Here is a 25,716-nt window from a genome sequence, read left to right as displayed (position 1 = left end):
CCTCCCCTGAATATTATCCTCCCTCTGACCTAATTGAAATCGCCTATTTTGACTCTCCTACATCAGACTTCAATCTTACGAGCACCACTTATCACAGAGAGCCCCCATACCCAAAACTACACTAGTTAACCCATACTTTTAATGTTATTATCCAAATTATTAAGGGGGTGTTTGGTTTGCGGATTCTAGGTATGAGGTATAGGTTTAGAATGGTCTAAATCCATACCATGTGTTTGGTTGACAATTTTAAGAGTTTTAAACCCATACCTCAAACCTCCAAGGTATGAGGTTTAGAAACCTAGGGGAGGAAACTCACTCCCAAATTGAACCAAACACATGGTATTAATGCTCCTTGGCCTCCAATCCATCCACCCATTACAGTTTTACACTTTAGTTTCTTTTGCCAAGTAAAGCTCAAAGATGAAGGCCATTTTCACAGGTCCTGCGTGAGTCATTGACGAGTTCCATCAACAAGTGTTATTAACTGTAACGTGACATCCTCTCTCGCCAAGCTCAATGTTAAAGACATAAGTAAACTCTTGTATGAAAATTCCAAAATATATGATATTGCAGACTGCAAATATTTCCATGAAAAATCAGAGTTAGTAAATTACCAGTAGAAGCTTAACTTACAAAGATAAATAACCAAGTACGAGATTAGTTTAAGCTCTTCAACATTAGAGTATGTATAATCAGTTTGAAGGCTCTAGAGATTCGAAAGTAGGGGAGTACAAGTGCAACCATGGGGTACTAACTTTTTCATGAAATTTATACTCATGGGCCTTCACCTTTAACTTCAATTCCTGAATGTGAGCATCATATTGAGACAAAAACTCTCCTAACTCTTGTATCAGAACTTCAAGGCTACCTATCTCGGCTTTAACACACTTAGCCAAAGAATACCCTTGTCTGTATGTTTCCTCTCCAAGCTTCAACTCTAATGTCTGCAACTTAGCAAGTATTAGGTCGAGTTTTCTTACTTCACCTTTTGCACGCTCATTCTCATGACATGCTTCTTCATATCGACTCCTGTCTGTTGCACCTTCTGAACTTACAGCAAGGTTCTTGAGGTGTTGTAGACGAGCAAGGATGAAGCTGACATTCATTCCATAAGCTTCATACGTCTTCAAGGATTGGTCCCATAATTCATACTTTTGGAGGAAGGTGGAGAGCTTGCAAGTACTCAACTCGTTAGCTATGTTGACTGTGTCAAGTATAATTCTTGTAATGGCTCCAGCAATGATCTGATTATTCAACCTTGGATTGAATCCTCTGAATAAATGAGCGTGAAGGAAAGCATTCTGATTGCAACAGAGTTGGTAATAATCATGTAGAGCATAGTGAGGCAGCTGGTGGTTTTGAATCAACTTGTTCATAACCGCTTTAAACTCTTCAAAGCTAGTAATATTACTGAACAAAACACCTTGACCAACTAAAATGGAACCTTCACCATTTCTGGATTTGAGCCTTGCACTCTTCCAACGTAACTGTTGTTCTATTCGATCTACTTTCCTTGTGTACACGATTAGCTGCCTGCTATCTGCTTTACACGGAATGCTCTGCTTAACATGACTCAATAAATCAAGGAGATGATTTGGGAGATTGACTTCCTTTGCATTTGCTCTTATGATGTATACCTATAGAGGAGTAGAGTTTTATCAATAAGAAAGTACAAACCCCATAGATAACTAGCTTTTATCAATAACTACCTTAAATTTGGCAGCCTCGATTAAGTGGAGAACAACAGCATCTCCTTCTTCCAGTCTCATTTTTGTCACAAACCTAAACCACCCAGCACTAAGTCTGCAAGATTGAGGCAGATACTTGGTAGTGTATTGTTCTCCTGTTTCTGTCTCGAGTACCATATTAGTAACTATCACGGGTAAATGCGCCCTACAATATGGCGCAGGAAGTGCCTGTGACTCCATCAAAAGAACCAAACAGCTCAAGATAAACATATACTCATGTAAGGGAGTAGTTAGTAGTAAAGCATGATTCGAAATACTAACCAAAGTACCACCCCTAGAAATGTTCCCTTTCATCAACCATTTCACGGTAACTGGATGTTCAAAGTCCAGCTCTGACTGAATATTTTTAGCATGAACCAAATCACCTTTCCCTAAGACCTGTCCAAGATTTAAGTAGGGAAAATATCTCATCAACAAAATCAAATATATTTCATCATTTTCAGAAGACAGTCATAAGTCATACCCACCTGAGGCACAACCAAATCTTTCCTCCAAAACTTCTTAGCCCTTAACTCCTTTATCTTCCTCTGCAAGTAATTATGATGTACTTCCCCTCTGTTATAGAAGCTTTGCTGGTTTCTGCCTGCTTTGCTTGAAACTCTTTCCTTAACGCGATTTACCAAGTTAAGGAGATAAACAGGAAAATGGACTTCATTTGTGGAATTCACCCGTATGAAAAATATCTGTGAATAAAGTTTTCAAAGCGTCATTTACGAAGAAAGAGGTACTTGTATTTGTTGTCAATTAGCTACAATCAGGTAGAAGTGATGGTAGAAGATTATTACACATTTACTACACATAATCCATTAGTATCCAGAAGCACTCTTAACAAAGCTAACCTTAAATTTGGTAGGTTGAACCAATTGAAAAATAAGAGTATCTCCTTGTTCCAATTTCATGTCTATGGCAAACCTTCTCCACCCACCACTGAGTCCATAACAATGAGGCAGATACTTGGCTTCGTATCGTTCTCCAGTATCTGTCTCGAGTACCATAATAGTAGGATTTTTTACTGGTATATGCGCCTTACAAAAGGGCAGAGGAAGTCTCTGTGACTCCACCAAATGAACCAAATAAGAAAACATGCACCTCAACATAATCATATTACATCAGAATAATTTTTGTCACATTTGCCTAATGAAAAACCCTAAAACATGATTCCAGGTACTAACCAAGAAGAAACCACCAGAAACGTTCCCTTTCACCATCATTTTCACGGTAGCTGGATATTCAACATTCAGCTTTGGATGATTTTTTTTATCTTGAACCGAATCACATTTCCTTAATGCCTGTCCAAGTTACTAACTTTTATTAGATCAGGGATTCTTACCATAATTATCTCATCAAAAAAACGAATTAATTGACATTTCCCTGCTTAAATTATATCCAAAGATCAACAATTTGCAACATTTCATCATTTGAAACGAAACATTAGCATTTAGCAGTTTTAACCATAACCCACCCGAGATAAACGAAAATATTTCTTCCTAATCCTGTCAGCCCGCAATTTCTTTTGCTTTTTCTGCAAAATTAAATCAGCAACCCACTTGTAAATACCAGAAATTTTGGTGTTCATGAAAAAAAAGGGAGATATTTTTAAACACAAAACTTACAGAAATGTTGTTGAAATTCTCAGGCTTCACCTCCTTTTGTTTACCCTGCACGTACAAAACACCCACATTTCAAAATCAAACAAAAAACAGTAATGCTAATTCATTCATGCCCAGAAAATGAAGATCATGGGGTAGAACTAACTGGGTTTCTCATGGGTATGGTGAAATTTCCAGGTGGAACAGTCAAAATGCAGTGTTAGCTTGGAGATTGTTTGGATTTACACAAAATCTGATAAATTTTGGGGTGAATTCCAAGTTTGATACTTGGTACGGACAAAGGTATTCTCACTTCTGCCGTTCTGTGGTACGTGTGTAATTTTCAATGCAATGTCATATCATCGACTATGTCCTAGACTAGGTACTAGGTAGCAAGCACCAATGACAAGGTGTCATATTAGTACGTATTACTCCGTATTTGAAACAGAAAAGAGAGGAAGAAGAAGAATTTCGTATATATTGCGGCGGGGCGCGCGTGGGTAGGGGTGTTCATCGGTCCAAACCCGTACCGGACCGACTCGGACCGGATCGAAGACCGAATTTTGATAATTCAAGACCCGAAGACCGGACCGATTATGCTTGGACCGAATCCGGATCAGACCGAAAAAATCGGTCCAAAATCCGGACCGGACCGGTTTGGACCGATTGTAGACCTATTTCTATATATTTTTTATTTTTTCTAAAAATTATGGTAAAAAAGAAAAAATATATATAAAAAGCCAATTGTTTAAGGCCTTTTTTGGAAGCTAAAATAAAATATATAACAATATAGTAACATTTACAACATATTAAAGGAGAGAATTACATTTTTTAATAGAATTCATTTTATTTTATTAAGGAAAAATCGGTCCGGCCCAAAATCGGGTTTTTGACCGGACCGGACCGGACTAGACCGAAGACCAAAAATTGATATTTCTCGACCCGAAGACTGGACCGGTTGCCTTCGATCCGGTCCGATCCGGTCTGGGTCGGTCTGGACCAATTTTTGCACACCCCAACGCGTGGGGATGCCCTCTTCTAGCCCAAATCACCAAGGAAGTACTTCAAATTATTAATTATATACATCACATGCACATATTTAAATAAGAGAAAAATTTCCTTTAATACCAATGTGGGACAAACTTACTCCCACCAAATAGTAAAACCTAAAAGCCCACATACTTTGCATTATATCCAACAATCCCCCATAAAAGCAAAGATACATTTAGAATAATAAGAAAAAGAGTTATGAGCATTTTTAGAAGGTTTTATACTTAAATGTTGGTATCTTGCGACTGAACCAATACATAGTGAATATTAGGCAATTTCTTTATTGAGAAAGTGAATATTAGGCAATTTCTTTATTGAGAAAGTGAATGAATTTGGAACTCTCCCAACTGCGAAATAAATCTCGGTAACACATATCTTACCTAGAACCATTATGAGTTTAAAGATAGCCAACCAACAACGGCCATTATACTTGGGATGCTAATGAGTACTCTAAAAAAACTTGCCAAGTTTTCCATAGAAGATGATCAAACCTTCACAATCAAGTAGGCGATTTCATCAAGTCTACCACATAGACCACCCATATCCTTGGATATGAAATCATTAAGAGCTATTGCTCAACATCTCAACATATATGCGGTGAATTCATCAAGTCCTTCTCAATAGGGCCACCCAAACCATGAGATATGAATTCATTAAAAGCTAAAAAGCTTAACCTAAAAAAATGTACAAGTTATAGGGATGGGAAGTGTACAAGAATGAGTCTTTCCATGGCTTCATTAGTCCACCAAAAACCTTACATGAAGTCATGAACAAGGTCGGGTGTCCACCATGAATTTCTCAACTAACGGGCCTAAGCCCCATTCCCCTCGATGTATCAAGGACTAATCTTCTATTTAGTCCCTTTAAGTAAGAAAAAATGAGTGAAAAATTGTAAATATTATTGGGTAAGAAAGGTAAGGTGGTAAATTTTCATGTCCAAAAGTTGAATAAAGCAAAGCGTAAAAAACACTATGAAACGGACTAAAACGGAAAGTGAAAAAATCATTTTGAAACGGAGTAGTAGTCCATAAGAAATAAAAAGGTAACATAAAGATTTAGTTATTTTAAACATCATATTAACATGTATTTATAAATTAATGTGCATGAATAACAATAATTAATGGTTGGTTAAATTTTTTGATAATGAGAGTTATTTTCCAAATACGAGGTACTGTGTTCGAACCTTATTGAGTTCTAACTGGCACATAAATTTCTTCCGCAACGCAAACAGAAGTGCACGCGCTAAGAAACGGGTAAGAATGAATAAAGTCTGGGAGAAGAAGCAAAATGAAACTTAAAAAAGCTAAAAATTCCACTCTCTCCTTCTTCCATTAATTTGTGTTCGTTTATACACCAAATCAATTCAGTTTGTATTCCCACAAATCAAATCCAAAATCAAAATCATCAATTTTTGACAGAGGGGAGAGAAAGAGTGTGTGAAGTTGGAGTAGTTAGAGAAAGTTTTGTACTCACGTTGAAGATTTCGTTCAATTTTTCATTTTACAGAGGGTTTAATCTTCACAGTTCGATTGAAAAAGGGGATTCTTGGTGTAAAATTGTAATCCTGGAAAACCCATTTCTTGGATTTTCAAAATTTCTTTCACTTTATTGGATTTTTGAGGTAATTCGGTACTCATCCTTGATTTTTAATATCTGGGCATTTGGGATATTTTATTTGTGCATCTTTTGTTTCCAATTTGTTAAATTTTGAATTTTTACATTGTGTGTTTTAGCAAATCAGATGTTAATTATGTTAGGGAGATATGTTAATTGAATTGAATTGAATTGAATTGAATTTTTGGTTCAGCTTAGCCTGTTTTGAGTGGTTTTCTTTGTAATTGAAATATAAAAATTGAAAATAGCTTGGAGGAGTTAATTAAAATGCTGGCAAGTTTGTTGCTTGATGGATTTAGTAAAACTCCAAATTATTTTACTTGAACTGTGCAACACAGTAATTTTCACTAGGGGCAAAGAGGGTTGGGGTTTATGGGGTGCCTGTTAACCTGAGAGAGGTCAGGTTGGCCCGGCTTGCGTGTATTGGTCCGCAAAAAATGAAAAATGAATATCTTGAATGCTTTGTGCTGATTTAGTGGTTCATAGTCTCCTTAGTCGTTTAGTTAAAAGTATGAACATTGAAATTGTTGAGCTGTGTGTTGTTGGTAATTGTCAGAGAAAACAATATTGGAGGTTGTTTAGGATTGATATGCTGAATGTTGCTCCCGGTGAGTGGGTTAGGGATGAATTCTACAATGGATGACATGAATCTGATTCAGCAGAGGCATCACTTGGTAGTTAGAGAGCTCGGAGTAGGTGATGAAATCGACTTGGAAATTGGTCCTGGGGATGATGATCCATCGTTTGCTAGTGCTTCTCTTATAAGTGCTCCACGCGAGCCTTCGGTTGACGATCAAGATGAGACTAAGCAAATACAAATGATGCCGTCTCTCCAAGATGAAAATCAAGACTTATCAAAAGGTCAACCATTGAAGAAAAAGAAAAAGGTTGTGAAACGATGGAGAGAGGAATGGGCTGATACTTACAAATGGGCATATGTTGATGTTAAGGATGGAACTGCAAGGATCTTCTGTTCTGTGTGCCGAGAGTATGGCAGGAAACATAGGAGGAATCCCTATGGAAATGAAGGCAGTAGAAATATGCAGATGAGTGCCTTGGAAGAGCATAACAATAGCTTGTTACACAAAGAGGCTGTTCGTCTACAAATGGCTTCCAAGGATAAGATTGTTGTTGATAAACCTATGTATGTTAAAGGTCAGTATTCCTCTGACATCCTCATCAATATAGGCTTTTCTTGTGCTGTTGTGCATTTGAGTAGCTGAATCCAATTAATTAGCTGAAATGTCCTATTGATTCTTTAGTATTTAATTTAGTTCTCCCAGTGAACAAGCTTGAATCTTGATAGATGAGCTCGGTGCTCACTTAAATGAGAATGTGCACGAAGAGAAGAACACTTACAGGTGTGGATGTAGATTTTTTTGTGTTTTTGTTTCTTCTTGCTAGGGTTGACGTTTGACTATTTAACCTGGGAGACTTCTATACTAAGTTGAGACAAAGGAAGATGTTTGGTTCTTTCTTTTACTCTAACTAATTGCACTTTTTAGGGAAGTTGTCTATGATAACCCTCTATTTAGGGTCATTTATTCAAAATTTCCAAATTGACCCTAAAGTGACCCCGAAATAATGGCATTGAAGTCCAATTATGTACTAGACTAAAAGTTCTTCTGATTTCACAAATATTACGTAAAAATTAAGCATGGAACTTCAAAAACAGCTGATTTTTAGGGGTTGTAGTTTAAAAAACAGACTCTGACAGTAGTCTGACTGCAATAATACGCGAGTAATAGATTCGGTACAATATGCAACTCATTTTCTAATATGTTAAATTCAGCCAAAAATTATTACTTCTGTGTTATAATCCTCCTTTGTCAATACGAGCCGGGGATTAGAGTATTAGGTAACACTGGCATGATCCTTCATGGGCTCCCTTCTTATTTCTTCCTGCAATTTCTCCTCCAACACCTCTTGATTTTGGTTGAAAGTTCTGTTTTTAAGGAACCTTCTTTTTACCCTCTTTCCATTAAATTCCACTAAAAGTGTCGCATGAAATATTGGGAATAATTTTGGACTTCGATTATAGTGTACAAAATTATCTCAGGCAGTCAGGCTTCATGCAGAAAATTGTATATTGCTATCTAATGTGGCTGGGGAAACTCATTTACTGAGTGCAGTTAATCTGTCGTCAAACGTCAAGATTTATATGGAAATTTGGATAAGTCTGGGTCATTTTGCGAAATGGTCCTATATTTAGGGTTACCAGATTATTAGTAATTTCCCTTGACTGAAAAATTAGGTTGCACATTGTATATGCTAAGCATACATCATACACCCCGATAACAAAAAAGGAATATATAAAAAGTTGGCTTGGAGACTCTTTGTTGACCTGTGCGGAGGCAATAACTTGATTATGGCTTGGACTGATTATCTTCTGTTTATTAGGAGGTAAGAATCTAGCATTTTCTTCAAGCTGTAAATGAAATTTCGAATTCGAACTTTAGCTGAGTTCCATGAAAGTTTATGAAGTGTTTGTGGTGAACTGTGGTTTTCTGTAGAACTGCTGTTTGTGTAGTTTCTGTTATCTGAACTTCCACCGTCCTTTCTTTTTTTCGTGTTGACAATTGATTATGATGAGCATTAAGAAATTTTGAAACGTCTTTCTTTTGGGACCCTGGAAATGTGTTTAAACTTTAAAGTTTAAACTATGGATGCTTTAATTATTTCTGATGCTTAACTTAGTCATGGATGTCCTTCATGGGATAGTCTGAAATATTTGATGATATTCCTGGTATGAAAGAAACTGAAGATCCTGATACCTAAAAAAGGTTGATACCAGCAATTAAAGCTCTAGTCGTACCTCTTGATATTTTGGAAGATCTCATCTTTCATTAATTCGCTCTATCGTATTGTCTAAAGATCCAGAATCTAGTAGGTTGTGCATCTTATGAGTTGACCTTATTATGCTTTAGTTTATATGCTTTAATGCCAAGTGGATGGAGAAGACAAGTACGCTGTTTCTATCTCATGTTTTCAGTCTGAAGATCATCCTATTATTTTGACATTTATGCTTTTACGGTTTTGCCTGCTTGTCAAATAACAGTTGTGTTTGCTTATTCAATTTTTCTTGTGGTTTTTGTATGACGTTTTCTACAACATGTAGCTCTAATGTCAAAAACAGCTGGATCAATTGTTGAGGCTGCATTAATAAGAGATCCTCATGAGCTGGAATTTATTCAGTCAGTACAAGAAGCAGTGCATTCGATTGAAAGAGTGATTGGAAAAAATTCTCAGTAAGTTAGTCACTCCAATAATTATATGTTATGTTATGATTACAAAGACAGTTTATTATCCTGAATTGGCAGCCAACTTGTGCTAATTTTTATTTCAGTTATGTTAATATAATGGAACGTCTGCTTGAACCTGAACGTACAATTATTTTCCGAGTTCCATGGGTTGATGACCGGGGTGAGACACATGTTAATCGAGGATTTCGGGTGCAATTTAATCAGGCGTTAGGTCCATGCAGGGGAGGAATTCGTTTTCATCCTTCGATGAACTTAAGTATTGCCAAGTTTCTTGCTTTTGAGCAGGTATAATTTATCCTAATGAAAATTTCCCCTTCCTGCCACTTCACATTGTCTAAATGAGGATTAGTGAGAAGACAAGAAATCTTCTATTACTTGCACTCTCTTCAATTCTGTATTTTATTTTTCTGTATGTTGTTACATTCAATGTTCTGAAGATGTTTCTATGTTTTATGCTTAATGTTTTTCTTTATACAAATGTGTAGCTATTATCTTATAACAATCTGTCACAAAGTAAATATGTGCATTCATGCTAATAAATGTAGTACGAAGTATATTTTTCATTTTACCCGACATTGTCCTACAGATTGAGCTGTGCTTCTGCTTGTCCTATATTCTACTTAAGAAAGGTGTACTAAGAGTCTAAGGTAATGTATTTTGTAGGATAGTGTGTTCATTTAGAAGATTGAAAGTAGGCACCAATTTGTACCTCTCTTCCTGTCCTTGCTTGCCTAAGAGAGAAAATTAACTGGAGATTAGCGAAGTTTCTAAATTTACGTGGTGATGCAAGTTAACAGCTTTTCATATAGCAGACTCTAAAGAATGCTTTATCACCATACAAACTGGGAGGGGCGGCAGGTGGAAGTGATTTTGATCCAAAAGGGAAAAGTGATAATGAGGTATTTTTGTTCACCTCCTTATGCTCTAGTTTCTCAATCTCTCTTCTTATTTTTTGCTTTTCTTTCTCGCCCTATGTATCTTCTTTTTTGCTTCACTTTGGATGCAAGAATTCATTCCAGTATTGACTTGTGTCTACAGATAATGCGCTTTTGTCAAAGCTTTATTAATGAGCTGTATCGGTATTTAGGGCCTGATCAGGTAATCTGGAAAGCCTTCTGTTCATTGTTTGATGAATTGTGTTATCATTTTATTACAATTGTTACTTTGTAATGTTGTCTGGGTAATCTTCGTGTAAAACAGGATCTTCCTTCTGAAGAAATGGGTGTTGGTGCTCGGGAGATGGGTTATCTTTTTGGGCAGTATAGACGCCTTGCTGGTCACTTTCAGGTAAGGAAGTTAACTAGGGTAAATAATAGCATTTTTTGTAGGGAGAAACGGTGGCATCTTCCCACTGCTTTCTACACGTTACCTATGTCATCTATCTTTTTGTATTTTTTTTCTTTATACAATATTTTAGCCACGTCGAGCTTATTTATTTGGTAAAGAGCTTAAACTGGTTCCTAAGATTCTATATATAACCACGGTCTTTGTGTGATTGAGATATATTTCGGTGATCATGATTACTACTTACCTTCTTGAAGTATTCTGTGATAAAAAGTGAACAAAGTGAACAAATTGAATTATATGTATATGACAAAAATGTAGATGAAGTAGAAGATGGAGCAAAAGATTCATTTGTTCTTTTGGTTGTGGGATGTAATAGACTAAATCAAAATGGCTCTTAAAACCTCTTCGCTTCCTTTTCATGAAGTAGAAGATGGTCGTCTCGTTGTTGTCCCGTTATCGCTTTTGGGTCAATTGAAAACAACCTCTATGCAATTGCAGGGGTTAGGTTGCATACAACCGACCCCCCCCCCCTACCCCGCTTCTTGCGGGAGCCTCTTTGAGGCAATGGGGTAATAATAATGAAATGACAAAAACGTAGATAAGAGACCTTCAACTATAAGAGAGAGCATAGGAACATATTTCTAGTTTTCCTTAGGCTTTTCTGAGTTTTCCTGGTTTCTTGTTAGCCAAGAGCAGCATGCTGTGAGTAAAGATGTATAATTTTCGTTGATGATAGAATATAAGAAGTCTCCGGTGGTAGAAAGGAGTATAGATTAATATGGAACTTATCCTTGTTTGCATATTCTGCCATCTTGATCATATATGCATGTAGGTCTACTCGGAGACAGTCCTGAGACTTGTCTGCAAGTGCATTAGTAATTTACTGCCCAGGACATTAATCAGTACGTGTTAAGGTTATTGATTAGTAACTACAAATTTCGCATGCATTACATGTATCCCTTGACAAAGGTTCAATTGATTAGTAACTACAAATTTTGCATGCGCTACATGTATCCCTTGACAAAGGTTCAATTTTCTTTAGCTAAGACTCTAAAAATTTGCGGCATTTTCAGCCATGGAAATTGGTCATGGGGTCTTTTTATACTTTCAAGATAATCAATGTAAACAACTTAATTGTCTTTCTTTTTAGTCTATGTCATCTGCTGAAGTAATGTCTACAAATTATTGTGGCAGAGGCAAGTAACTCACCTATTTGTCTTTTACAATTGCTTTCTTCCGCAGGGAAGTTTTACAGGATCTCGAGTTTTCTGGTCTGGCTCTAGCCTACGAACAGAAGCTACTGGATATGGGCTGGTAATGTCATCTATGTCTTATTATGCTTTGCATTCTACACAGTATTTTCCGTGGGAGTTTATTTAGTCATCTTTGTCGCATTTGCTGGACTGGTTGCATATTTTCTGCATCAACTTATCTCCATTTTTCTAGTTTTAAGAGTTGTTTTAAATCAACTTCGCACATTTACATTCAGTGGAGTTTGAAATTGACAAATGTTCTTACATTTGCAGGTTTTCTTTGCCCACCTCATTCTAGGAGATTCAAACAGAGAATTGAAGGGACTAAGGTGTTGAATTTGATATTTGGATTTTTGAAATGAGATTGTATCTGTTTTGCTTAAAGTTGTACAAGTATAACATTTTAAGGCTGCGTTTAGATTTGGGTCATGTGGAGGCCTGTTCCTTTTTCTTTTTTTTTTCTTGCGAGATTCTATTTCAATACTCCCTCCATCCCGAGTTGCTCGCAATGATTTGACTGACACAAAGTTTTGGGCAAATAAATTCTGACTTCTTATTTTATTGTGTTATACTCCCTCTGTCCCGGAATACTCGCAACGTTTTGACTTTTTGCACTATTCACATAATTCACTTTGACCATATTTTATTTCAAGTATATGAAAAACAAATGTTAGTATATAATATATTGTTGGCTTCATCTTAATATATATTTTCAAAATATTAATATTTTATAAGTTTTTATAATATGTAGTTAAACACATCGGTGCTCAAAGTTGTACATTGACAAGCGTGTCCAGTCAAAACGTTACGAGTATTCCGGGACGGAGGGAGTACTTATAGTGAGTATTTTTGTATATTGTAGTTAAAGGGTATTCTTTAATTGTAGTTTGTAGCCCCGGGGGGGGGAGGGGGGGGGGGGGTTCTCCTTTTATTAATGTTTTTTTTTATAAACCAGAAAGTAAAGAGGTCCAATGGGAAGTGAGAAATAATAAAAATTGTGGGTCCATGCCATTTATAGAAATGCTGCAGGCAATTCTGGACGGAGGGAGTATGCGGTAAAGAGAAAAATAGAGAACTAGGAAAGGGGGTGGGGTGGTGTCATGGTGATACTCACATCAATTTTGAATGATTATTTTGAGAACTGTAGACATGGACTGATCTTGATTCTTCTCTACTTCTCCAGGTGCGCGGTAAGTGGCTCTGGAAAAATCGCATTCCATGTCATAGAAAAGCTTCTTGCTTATGGTGCTGTTCCTATCACAGTATCAGGTAAAAGGACTCTGTGAGATTTGTCTCCTAAGTCAATTTGCAATGTGCTTAACACTTAGTCAATTCCTACTCTTTATTCCTAAACAGTTTTACGAATTATCTTCTCAGTACTGTAAAATCAATTGAGCCTTTATGATTATGATTTCCAGTTTGGTTAGATTACCATGATATTAAATGTTTCACATTTTTGTAGAGGTGTTAGGCCTACCGAGATTAGGATTAGGATATTGAAGGACTTTGATGCTTGATTTATTTATTCATTTACCATCATGAAGACGTGCACAGGTGGACATGTGTAATATAGAAGTTACTGCACCTATTACTGCTCCGTTCATCCTCTATTATCTGTCAAATTTTCCTTTTTGGGTTTACTATTTTAGTTCAATGCCAACTGGTTCTGGACAATTTAGATAGTTATTCTGAGACTAGTTACAGTAATGATCATAGTTTTCTTGCTCATTAATTTAATAATGCTAGTATGTGACTACGTTGGATGACATGTTCTTGTCCTTAAACGCTTGTTACAGATTCTAAGGGTTATTTGGTGGATGAAGATGGCTTTGACTTCATGAAGATTCAGTTCCTTAGAGATATTAAGGCTCAACAGAGAAGCTTGAGGTCATTCTTTCTAGCTCTTGCTTCTGTTTACTGTAAATACATTTAGATTTAGATTTAGTAATGTTATTTATGTCTATGACTGAGAAATTTATCTCACTTTTTTGGCACTAACAGGGATTATTCTAAAACTTATGCTCGATCGAAGTATTTTGATGAAGCAAAACCTTGGACTGAGAGGTGTGATGTTGCATTTCCTTGTGCTACACAAAACGAAATAGATCAATCTGATGCCATTAGTTTGGTCAATTCTGGTTGTCGTCTACTAGTTGAAGGTATGTCTTATATCTGTGTCAAATCTCTAACTTAAATCTGTATTAAGGTGCTGTAATTGATTTATCTGATCATACGTCAGGTTCCATCATGCCTTGTACCCCTGAAGCTGTTGATGTCCTAAGGAAAGCCAATGTTGTAGTTGCACCAGCCATGGCTGCTGGTGCGGGAGGGGTAAGATTGCTTCTACGTGTTTACTTGCTACAATGTGGTCACTATGATAGAGTGAGTATATTTTGTGTTAAATGGGACTCAAGGTTGTAGTTTGATGAAGACATTGATGCATTTGTACTTCTTTATAACCGTCATATCTTGTCCTCTCCTCTTATTAGAGATTTTACTTAATGTTGTAAATAAAGATAAAACAAAAGAATTATCATTATTTTTCAGATGTCTCCATGATACTTGTGATTCTTGTTTGCTAAACTACAATGATGTTGCATACAGGTTGCTGCTGGAGAACTTGAACTAAATCACGAGTTCAATCTGATGCAATGGACCCCTGAAGACTTTGAATCTAAATTACAGGTCAGCAATGTACAATATGCTATATACCTCTTGATAAACCTTTATAATATCATGTGGTCCAAACAGAACTCAGTAGAGGACCTCTCTTGATCAAGTTTTACCAAGTTTGATGTTCTTTAGCTGGCAAATGGTTAAAGTCTTGTTGTGAGAGACTAGGTCATATATTTTTCCTTCTTTTTTCGTTTTTTTTTTTTTTTTTTTTTTTGAATTTTTGTAACTTTAAATTATGCTAGTAAATTCGGATTTGGTGTAAGAAAAATTAGAATAACTGGTGCAAGGAAATGATCAAATCATGACGACACTTGATTCCGTTTGACAATCACCAGATAATACCTAAGTCTCCCTACCTATTTCTATAGCAAATCTCTTAAGCCTCATATTAGAGTTTACAAGTGTATCATTGGTTGTCCAATTCTAATGAGAGCTTTTACAAGTGTATCATTGGTTGTCCAGTTCTAATGAGAGCTTTTCTTTGGAAACCATGGTGTTCTTAACTGTTGGATTCAATCTAATTTTGTAATGTTTGTGGAACAAATTGCATTCTGTATACATGTTAAATTTCATATACAACCCTCCCTTCCTTAATGTTCTAACTTTCCGTTTTGGGGTGTTTCATAATGTTCTACTCACTTCTACTTTATGGCAAACACGTTTTACCATCTTACTCCCTTTCCCTATAATATTTACCCCTTTTAACTCACTCTCTCTTTTGCTTTATCCACATTTTTCTTACGCCCATGCACCTTTTTCAAACTTCTATAGAAACAAGAGTCTACAATAAGTCGATCAGTAAGGAACGGAGGGAGTATTATTGAATACTAGCAAATTTAAATGTGTTCCATTAATTGGGTAAAAAAGGAGAAATGTTGTGGTAAATTTAATGTAGTTCAGTATAATTAAAAATCGTGCATACTAATTCTGTTTGATACTCCATATGATGTTGCATGTTTCGGTGTGATTGAAATTCTTTGTGGGATGCTAAGTCTGTGTACTATTACATTGACAGGATTCCATGAAACAGACATATCAGAGAGCTTTAAAAGCAGCAACAGACTTCGGTTATGAGAAAGAAAGTCCTGAGTAAGTTGCATTACCAAGTACAGTATCCCTTTTTTTGTCCTTCAGTTTCTATAGAATGTCGATGGTGTTTAGCATCAGCAATGAATGAGGTAAAAGAAATGTGTGAAGGTAATGTACTTCTTTCCTTGCTCCCTGGAGGGGAAGGGAACTGTATTTAGTATCTTTCCCTAGTCCTGAACCACTTTTACGGAGGAAGGTTGGAAAAGGTGCTTTAAACAACCGTTTTGTTATTGCATTGGTAAAGATGTGTCCTCTGTATATACGAGTAATATGACCCTCCCTTACCTATTCTGGACTTGGAGCCTTTTTAGAATTGTTGGGATAGGATGGATTTGATTTTGTCAAGACCTAGAAGCTTGAAGTTGGGCATTAGGTAATTATAAAAAACTGATGATGCACATAAAATGATTTTTACTTCCATAGATGGTTAATTATAAAACTGATGTTTATTGTTTTTGAAATTTATATGTTTGAATTATACTCCCTCTATTTCCAAATGTTGGGAAATGATTTTGGCATTCCTTGTGACTTGTATATTTTTCGAATATCAATTTTTTATTATATATAATTTCTACTTATCAATAATTAAAAATATTAATTGATCAAGTTATGCATTGCCAAGCGTGAAAAGCAAAGTGTTGCAACTAAAAAGAAACGGAGGAAGTATTTATCTAATGTGTCGCCCTTCACTTTTGTTAGGGTTTTGGTGTATGGAGCTGCCATAGCTGCTTTTCTAACCGTAGCTCAAGGTATGACTGATCAAGGATGTGTGTGAAGAAACATACAAACTAAGCGCCTAAGGTATGACTTATCAAGGACGAGTACCCATTTTCTCCATAATAGTGCATATAATGCTCGTCTCCCTGTTAATATGCTGTTGGGAGATTTTACGGCCGATTATTCTCCCATTCTCAAAGAAATCTTCCACTCTCGAAGAAAGTGGAAAATATCTAGTACTCTTAAAGCATTGTAACATGTGTAATTGATTATATATACAGTTAGTTATGAGCTCTAGGTAGAATTAGGATCTTAAACCTGATAGGGTGATATATTTCACCATCGAGTCTATAAATAGCTGTTTACTTGATGTGTAAATGGTGTGACTTTGATGTTAGTCGCATTAGTGTGCAGGAACAAGCTAGATGTAAATAACGTGTACCGGATCAAAGCCGATGAACGGAAGAAAGTTGATCATTCTTTGTCATTGTTTGGGTTATGACTTATGAGTACCACGGTACCACCCGTACCGTGACTTTAACCAACTAAGCTAGTCGTCAATGTCATCCACAGATATACAAAATACTACATGGGATGAATGAATTATCGTGACTTTGTGAAGCTGATGTTAAAGAACAGGATTTGTAGTAATCCAAGATTTAAACTAACGTTAACAACTTGATTAGCAATTAAGGCTAGAGCAGTAATTGGTCCAGTTCGATTGAAATTTACAGTTCGTTCTTCAATGATCTGTATAAGTGAGGCCACAACTTCCCTTTTTTTATTTAAAACTAGTTTTTCGGGCTCGGGCGATAACATTTACATTTTTTTATTAATTTTTTTTCCAATTAAAACATGAAACATGTGATACCTTAGAGCAAGATCAGCCCTAAGTCTTAAGACTTGGGATGACATCATCAATATTTTCTTAAGACAAGACTTCCATAATTTCACCCATTTATCTCCTTTTGTCTTAACAAAGTCTTAAGTGGAGTCTTGATTTTCAAGACTCAATTTAAGACTTGGACACTCACATGGGTGATGTCATCCTAAAAGTGGGTGATGTCATGTACATGTATTGATAAATCTTAATTGAGTCTTAGTGGTGAAGAGATAAATTTAGTTAAGTTTTAGCAAGTCTTAGCACATAAAAAATTATTAAAAGTTAGTAGAAATCTGATGTGGCATTTGAAGTAAGTCTTAAGACAAGACAGGGCTGAACATGCTCTTAGTGGTAAAAGCTTTGTTGTTTAAACTCAAGGTAGGGGATATTACATGGAACGAACAATCCATAAGCAGAGCGCCACGTTTCACGTATACTTTTTATTTTATTTTATTTGCAAGCTAAGATGAATAGCCCTATCGGGTCAAAACCCCGCACGGGTCAACCCGCCCGGGTTAGCAGGCTAGACACTTTGAGAGTGGAGGGAGTGATAAGGGAACCCTCCCTCAAAGTGCCCCTAGTGGGGATTGAACCCCAAACCTTTTGGTTGGAAGGTGAAATCCTTTCCACTAGACCAAGACACACTTGGTTTGTCACGTATACTTTCTTATAGACGTCTTTTAATATACAACTACTATGCCACAACTCTTTATTACTCACCTCTATATATTACCGCCCTATTAAATGACCCAACTACCCCTTTTATATTTCTTCCATCTTTTACACTTTGTACCTCATTTTAATTAACATATAATCAATAATTAATAAACTAATCAAATAAATCATTATTACATTTTTTCGAATTCAACATTAAATTACAAAACACTTATTAAAATCACAAATAAAAATTGAAATAATTTTTAATTTTATTTTAACATTGAGGCTTCCACAGTTGGAGCTTCTACCGTGGTAGAGACTTCTTTTGTTTGAGCTCCTACCATGGTATGAGCTCAAACAACAGAAGTCTCAACCATGGTAGAAGCTCAAATCGTGGAAGTCTTTGTAAGTTTTGTTATACTAAAACACAAACTTTTTAACATGAAAACTTCTACAATTTGAGATTCCACATGGTGGACATGGTGGAGACTTCTTTTGTTTGAGCTTCAACCATGATAGAGACTTCTTCTATTTGAGCTTTCACCATGGTGCAAGCTCAAACTGCAAAAGCCTATGGAAGTACCATTTTTTTACAAAAAAAATATTAATTAGATTTTTATTATTTAGGGAACCACATTAATTTCTATTATTATTTATTATTAACCGGATTATTATTTATTATTATCATTAATTAAATTCGATTATTTTGTTTAAACACGTGGACTTCTTCATTTTGAGCTTGGTCCATAGTAGAGACTTCTGCGCTTTAAGCTTCTATCGTGGACGGAACTTAAAACGCAGAAGCCTCTACCATGGACCAAGCTCAAAACGAAGAAGTCTAAATTTCTTTAAGTTATTGTTTTTAATTTTTGGATTTTTATTAAATTTATGAACCAAATTCATTAAATTCTAAATATACATTAACTAAATTTATTAACAAGTTTGATGGAGAGATTAAGAATGAGGTGGGGATAAAATGGGGGAGAGAAAAAGCTAATATAATCAAGGGTATTTTAGTAACTATATAGGGCGGGTGAGTAATAATGGGGCGGGGTTTAGCGCTCCAAATATTATACAATGTATTCTTTCATAACAAAAACTGGGAGAGAAACATTAGGGGTGTGCTCCGACTCGCTCCTTAGAAGATCCGTTGATGATTCTAGGAACTCCTCAGGCGGCAGACAGGCTAACATTTGTTGGTGTGGATGATTCAGCTCAAACCACTTAGGGGGTGCTTGGCACTTGGCTGTTGGCGGTTAGCTGTCGGTTGTTTTACTTGGCTGGTTTGACTGGCGGTTGGATATGGCTTTTAAGTTGGTTGGTTGTTTGACTTATAAAGATGTTTGGTAAACTCATTTGTTGGCGGTTGGCTGTGACTATGTAAAATGATATTTATGGACACTATTATGTTCTATTAACCATTTATTATATTCTTAATAATTAATTAACCAAATTAATTAACCAAGTTAATTAATATTTAATTTAATTATTTAATAAATTATTACATAATCTAATAAAATTAGTAATAAAATAAATTAATAATAAAAATAATTATTAATTATTTCTAGTTCAAAGAATTATTAACTTAAATATTAATTAATTAGTATTAATTAAAATTACTCCGTATGAGTTATTAATTAATCATTATTAATGCATGGTTAATCACTGAATACTCCCTATTAATTATTTAATAAATTATTAAATGATTTAATTAGTAAATAAAAAATATATTAATTAAAACTACTATTTAAATAAATTAATTAAAATTACAATTTAAATTAATTAATTAATTAGTTGTATTTTAAATAATCACTAATTCATTAGTTCTTAATTAGTAGTAATTCATCCTACTCTAAAAAATTAGTAGTAATTAAAAATATGTTAATAATTAATAGTTCTAATGCATAATTAATAATTGATTAGTCCATATTAATTTTTTAATTGCTAATTATTTATTAATATCATTATTCATTGTTAATTAGTGAAAAATTAAGGATAGAAAAATAATTTGAAGATTGAAAAGCCAAAAGCCATACAAAAAAAGCTAGTAAGACTAGCTTTTCATTTTTGGCGAATAAGCTGGCTTTTCAGCTAACCAAAAGTCACTTTACCAAACACTTTTTTTTGGCTCGTTGACCAACATTAAAAGCCAACAACTAAAAGATAGTGAAAAAGCCACCAAAAAACCATTTTCCAAACACCCCCATAACCTATCAAGAAAGGTTTGTCAAACACCAATACACCATAGTCTAATACGATGTATAAACTAGGCTAGTATTACAAAACAAGAAGATTTGCGGTGCCACTTGTCACCGCCTTACCAACGATCTTTTTTGTTTTTATTTTTTGTACAATTTCCCTACATATTTAAATAAATACTCCCCCCCGTCCCATAATATAGTGTCCGTTTGACTAAAAACACGGGAATTAAGGAAATGGAATATAACATGATTTGTTAATTAATGTAGTTGTACTTTATTGAGATGTACATAATTTTATTTTTATTTTAAAAAAAATACTAGCTTCTCTCTTCTAACTCTTCCATAAAAAATTTAAAAAAAAAAAAAAAGCTCTTCAACCCAAAACATCAACCAACACCAGCATTGCACCTTGCCACATACCATAAACCCCAACACCCTCACCAACACCGCGCCGTCCATAACAACAACAACTAAAATCACGGCTTTCAATCAAATCACATATTTTGCATCTTCACCTAAATTTAGATAATGTGATTTATATAATATATTTTCCGAAATTCGTTCAAATTTGGCTCCAAATCCATGGGAATTTTCTGTAAATCTCCGGCGGAAGTTGCAAGGGAGGATGTAAATAGAAGGAATCAAACAGCACGAGGAAAGAGAATTGCTCACTTGTAAATCGATTTTGAAGTGGAAGCTGCACCCACCACCAAATCACACGATCATGCACCTCCTACACTTGTTCCCTAAATGGGCGTGTGATTTGGTGGTAGGTGCAGCTTCCGCTTCAAAATCGATTTAATCCATATTCTGTATTCCGTAAGTTGTCATTCCGTATTCTGTTTCTGTATTTTGTATTTCGTATTCCGTTGTCATTCCATATTCTGTATTCCGTCCTCAAAAAAATCGTGTTAAGTATTTGTTTTCGAAGAAACTCCATTTCACCATCTGGACGTCTTCAACGACTCTGTGAGAAGTCGGTTCAAGTCAGTAAATTCTCAATGACTCGTGAGGGAACTGTTGGCATTTCTAGTGATGACCCCTAAGTCAAATGTTATCACTCGGGGGCTCGTGAGACCCTTGCCTAAATTTGGTCTTAACCAGACTAAGTTCCAGACGCACTCCGTCTACCAATACTTTGATTATCGTCTTGCCCAAACTCAATCAAAGTGGGGGCTAACTGTAGACGCCTACATTTGTCCCTAGGCACGAAGCGATGAGTTCGATGATGAAACCAAACACTGCTTGACTAAGCTTTCCTAAGTATGCGATGAACAGCCTGTGGCTGTCTAACGATCTCGAAAACCCTATTTCCATTTTTAGAAGCTGCTATTTATAGTAACTGCTATGCTTAACTGCTTCCCAGAATAGTACTCCGTAACTGTATAAGATAAATATTCAAGTGATTACATTGTAGTACAATTAATCATTGGATAAAGAATGAAGAGTTGCACATCAACTAATATTCTAGAAGATCAAACCGTGAGTGAGATTCGGATGAAATCGAATCAATCTGGAAAAGTGGAAGTTAAACACCAGTGCTGGAAAATTCCAGCGCTTGGCAGTCACGCGCCACAAATATTCCAGCGCACCAAAATAAGGGCCATAATTTTCTGGCGCTGCAACTTGGTTCACACCCAATCACGCAAAGATAAAGTTTTCAGTACAGCTGTATAAAACAGATATGGCGCTGAAATGTTAAGCGCTGGTTATTTCTAGCGCTCCTGATCAAAGCGCTAGAAATTTCCAGCGCTGCTACATGTTTTTCAGAAAACTCCCATCTCTTCGATCTTATCTCATTTCGGCATGTTACACTAAAAATAGAGGCCTCTGAAACCCCGAAAAACACACACAATTCCCTAAAAACCCTAAGCTTGAGTATTGACCGAAGCTTAACCATTCTCTCTCTGTCCCGCGTTTTCAACAGTCTGTCGCATTAACACTGTTAAGCAAACTCTGCCCATACAATCGTCCATCTAAGTCTAAGCACTGCCGAAGTTCTGTCCCAATAACTAGCATAAACACTCAAAACTCTGGAAGAATCTCGTCCCGCAGTCAGTCAGTTACCAGGAGGTTCGAAAACTAAAAGGAAATCTAGCAAAGTCCAGTGATTAGTGTTCCTGAGAACCGCAGTATAGCCTACGCTATACTGTAACCTGAAATCTACTTTTTATGGCTTTTCCCACCCTATAAATCTGTTCATAATAATCTGTTTTATTAATCACGCCTAATAAGATCATCTCTGGACAGATCTGATATTGCCAGGTTCCTTAAATCAATCTAAATCACCATTTTGACGACTGTTTAGTTAATATCTGTGCATTAAAATCAACTCAGATTAGTAATGTAGCATAACGCATGTCCCTTTTCATCGTCATATTGAACTAGTAAGGACCGTCGCGTGAGCTAATGTTGGGCACTCCCCGTATTAGTAAACGTCCCCCGAACTCTCAATCTCTACTCTACTGGATGTACGTTGAGCGATCTCCATAATAGGGATCACAAGGGAACCTATGGCCATTGTGACTCAAATATGTCTGCACTCCATGCATATCACGATAACCGGGTTTTGTCAGTTTTCTTCAATGTCGCTGTAAAACTGAATGCCGACTCCTACAGACTAGTATAAAGAGGCTAATGCCCACAATTAGTCCCTATTTTACTTGATATTGCTTGCCACATCCCGAGGGAAAAAGGTCGTGCGGGCTGTATACTCTTTTAAAGGTGTCCTTCGTGTTTTTCGACCCCCTCACAGTATCTAACCACTTCAACCTTTATAAGGGAATGCAGTCTCTAATAAACATAGTTTATGAATTTTAACTTAGAACGAAGTCACTGAAGTCATTGAAAACTCATTGTACCTTCATCACAGGAATAACTCTATATCTATATTAAAATTTTGAAAGAAACATCAAGCCTTGAAAAGCTACTAACTTGTATGTTCCGCGACTATATCAGACATTGATCCACAAAATTAAAAAGATAAAAGGGCAACCAAAGTCATCTCAACATAATTCTAAGTAGTTCAAGGCATATGAGTTTAAAACAGATCAACTAAAAGGTCTAGTTTTTTTCCAGGACAACACCCACACTATAGCCACTACCTGTCACACTGCAACAATGACAACTCACTTTAGACCACCAACAAAACACCAAGAAAACACCGCCTCAACTTACTTTCCACAAACCCTGGAAAATTTAAAATGGAGGGAGACATCACCTATCCAAGGGATTACACCTCAAAAAGCTCCATCAGCACCCATCTACAACTCAAATTGAAAGTTTAAGTTGCATTTGAAGGAAGTAGTGTCCTTGGTCCAAGTTTGCATTTAATGCTAAGTCTAATAAATGTGGTTCAATATTAATTAAGCAAGTTAGTTATTCAGTGAGATCAAGTGATCTGAATGCCTAGCTAGAGGCCGCTTCAGTTCAAGTGGAATTAATATTAATAATGCCACAACTTACTCTTGACTGAACCCGTAGGGTCACACAAATAGTTGGTGACCGGATCAAGTATTTAGGTGAATATAATATTTAGCTCTAATTATGGATATTCGGAAATGACGGATGTTGGTTTCAGTTGGAGACAAACAAACTGTCAAAAGGAAAAGAAGGAATATTTGCGGGAAATGAAAATATTGTCGGAAGCGGAAATATGATTCATAACGGAAATATAAATATTATCGAAGTCGAAGATATTGCCGGAAACGGAAATATGGTTCATGTCGGAAATATTATAGGAAATAGAAATATTTCCGGAATCGGAAATATTATCGGAATCGAAAATATTACCGGAAACGTAAATATTGTTCGAATCGGAAATATTTTTCGGAATCGGAAAACGAATCGGAAACACGAAACGAGTGACGGACCATCACACGAAACAATGGCCCATCGCTCAATGGGTCGTGGCAGCAACGCCAAGGTGTTGGGCAAGCGCGCAATCAAGCAAGGGCCAGCGCACATGGCAACAACAACCTGGCCAGCGCTACTGGGCCACTGCTCTTGGGCCGCGGCTTGTGCAAGCACGCATGGGTAGCTTGCGTGCCAAGCTGCCTTGCTACGCAAGAAGCTTGTGCACCAAGCTACCGGTTGCCTTAAATGGTTTATTTAAGGTTTGGTAATTTTTTGAAAATTGCCTAAAGCTTAAATAAAGATTTTGTGCATGTTTCCTAAAATTTAATGTTTCCGAAACTTAATTATTAAAGTTATGGAAACTTAGGGTTTTCCTATTTCCTATTTATACGTGGTCTATGATCATAATATATACATGAGTTTTCATACTTTGCCTATCACATTAAAAGTGAGATCCCGAATTAATATTACCTTAGATTAAATCCTAGTTGGTTGAACCTAAGGCGGATCCGAACGTGTTGTGGACTTTCTATGGAGGGACAACGTTTGGCGTTCTAACTTGTTCTTGTTCGGTTCGGGATCAACTAGGGAAGGCACGCATCACAAAGTGTGTTCACTGAATTATGCTAGATGATTATATGCATTTAATTTGGATACTGGCATTTATGGTTTTTTCGCATGACATTAGATTGTTCATAACCTAACAGTGGTATCAGAACCTCTAATTAAATGCATAATCATTTAAATTAGGGTTTTTCTATGTTGTACCCTTGTATTTCTTTGATTTCTACGTTGTACCCATGCATTTAAAATCTTCCACATTGTACCCCTGTACTTGTAAAATATAGTCAACCTTATCCATGATGTTAATCCAACTTTTAAAAACTTCTTGACTTTTTAAGCAAACAAAGATTTTTCTATATCATAGGCAACTTTATGTTTGTTGTTAAACCAACGCTAATGTAGAAAAATCTTGATTTTCTTAAAAACACAACAAAAAAATTTAACATTGGGTTGGCGACAAGGATAAAAGTGAGTAACTTTTGCAAATACAAGGGTACAATGTGTAAAATTTAAAACGTTTGGATACAACGTAGAAATCAATGAACTAAAGGGTTACAACGTAGAAAAACCCTTTAAATTAATATGGATTTTTTTATTATAAATTTGCAAAGAATTAAAGGGGTGAATTAATTTGGTATAATTAATTGCAAATTCATGTGATTATTAATTGATATTTCGTAGAATTTTCAGCAGTTTTGTCAATAATGCTCGGAATCTTATGTTTTTATAGTGAATTCCGCATGTAAACGGCGTTTTAAAATTTTGACATAAATCATAGATTTTGTGCCGAACTCAGAATTCCAAAATTTGAAACCTAACTATGACTTTTCTGAGGTTTTAGTTTTTCGGATGCATAATTATAATTTTAATGATATTAAAAATTAATATTTGCGAATCTTGTTTAATAATCTTGAGTTAATAAAAGACCTACTGCAAAATATTAACATTTTGAAGTTTTAAATTCTTTAATTATGCTACCTAATTTGTAATTATAATTAATTTGTTGAATTTCAATCATTTGGAATTTGTTTTGATTTTCATAATTAATTAGTAATTTAATTGGGATCTTATGACTAAAACACCACCTAAATTTTTTTTAAGTTTGAATCTTTAAAATTTTATGAAACCTAATTTTAATCCCTAAGTCGTTTATGTAATCGAAATTATTTTAATTAATGAATTTTCGGTTAATCGCCTAAAATTTTATGAAATCAATATGATTTATTAATTTGTCATAAATTTTGAAAATGAATAAAATTTTGATTTTATA

General features: G+C 35.6%; 2 protein-coding genes across 5 annotated transcripts; one reads left to right on the top strand and one right to left on the bottom strand.

Moving 5' to 3' along the window:
* Positions 1-562: 562 nt before the first annotated feature.
* Positions 563-3,756, bottom strand: LOC130459670 (B3 domain-containing protein Os01g0234100). Its single transcript, XM_056827157.1, has 9 exons — positions 3,504-3,756; positions 3,362-3,406; positions 3,211-3,270; positions 2,921-3,037; positions 2,588-2,797; positions 2,216-2,431; positions 2,010-2,126; positions 1,710-1,916; positions 563-1,637 (listed from the first exon to the last, which is right to left on the bottom strand). The coding sequence occupies exons 1-9, from the start codon at positions 3,513-3,515 to the stop codon at positions 693-695; spliced, it is 1,929 nt and encodes a 642-aa protein (XP_056683135.1). The 5' UTR covers positions 3,516-3,756; the 3' UTR covers positions 563-692.
* Positions 3,757-5,627: 1,871 nt separating this feature from the next.
* Positions 5,628-16,773, top strand: LOC110799308 (uncharacterized). 4 transcript variants are annotated; one of them, XM_022004546.2, is made up of 17 exons: positions 5,636-6,008; positions 6,558-7,156; positions 9,120-9,249; positions 9,348-9,549; positions 10,077-10,163; positions 10,303-10,362; positions 10,465-10,551; positions 11,794-11,865; positions 12,078-12,133; positions 12,988-13,073; positions 13,601-13,691; positions 13,806-13,963; positions 14,044-14,135; positions 14,409-14,489; positions 15,496-15,569; positions 16,269-16,370; positions 16,701-16,773. In XM_022004546.2, exons 2-16 carry the CDS (start codon positions 6,598-6,600, stop codon positions 16,342-16,344), a joined length of 1,911 nt encoding a protein of 636 aa, XP_021860238.1. In that variant the 5' UTR covers positions 5,636-6,008; positions 6,558-6,597; the 3' UTR covers positions 16,345-16,370; positions 16,701-16,773. The 4 variants fall into 4 exon arrangements, with proteins under 4 accessions (XP_021860239.1, XP_021860236.1, XP_021860238.1 ...); XM_022004545.2 differs by having other exon boundaries at positions 16,694-16,773; XM_022004547.2 differs by having other exon boundaries at positions 5,628-6,008; positions 9,138-9,249; positions 16,269-16,773.
* Positions 16,774-25,716: the final 8,943 nt, after the last annotated feature.

This window comes from Spinacia oleracea, chromosome 4, assembly GCF_020520425.1.
Source record: "Spinacia oleracea cultivar Varoflay chromosome 4, BTI_SOV_V1, whole genome shotgun sequence".
In the NCBI taxonomy this organism is placed as follows: Eukaryota; Viridiplantae; Streptophyta; class Magnoliopsida; order Caryophyllales; family Amaranthaceae; genus Spinacia; species Spinacia oleracea.
Note: the sequence above shows the minus strand (reverse complement) of the source record. Positions and strands in the feature narration are given on the sequence as shown.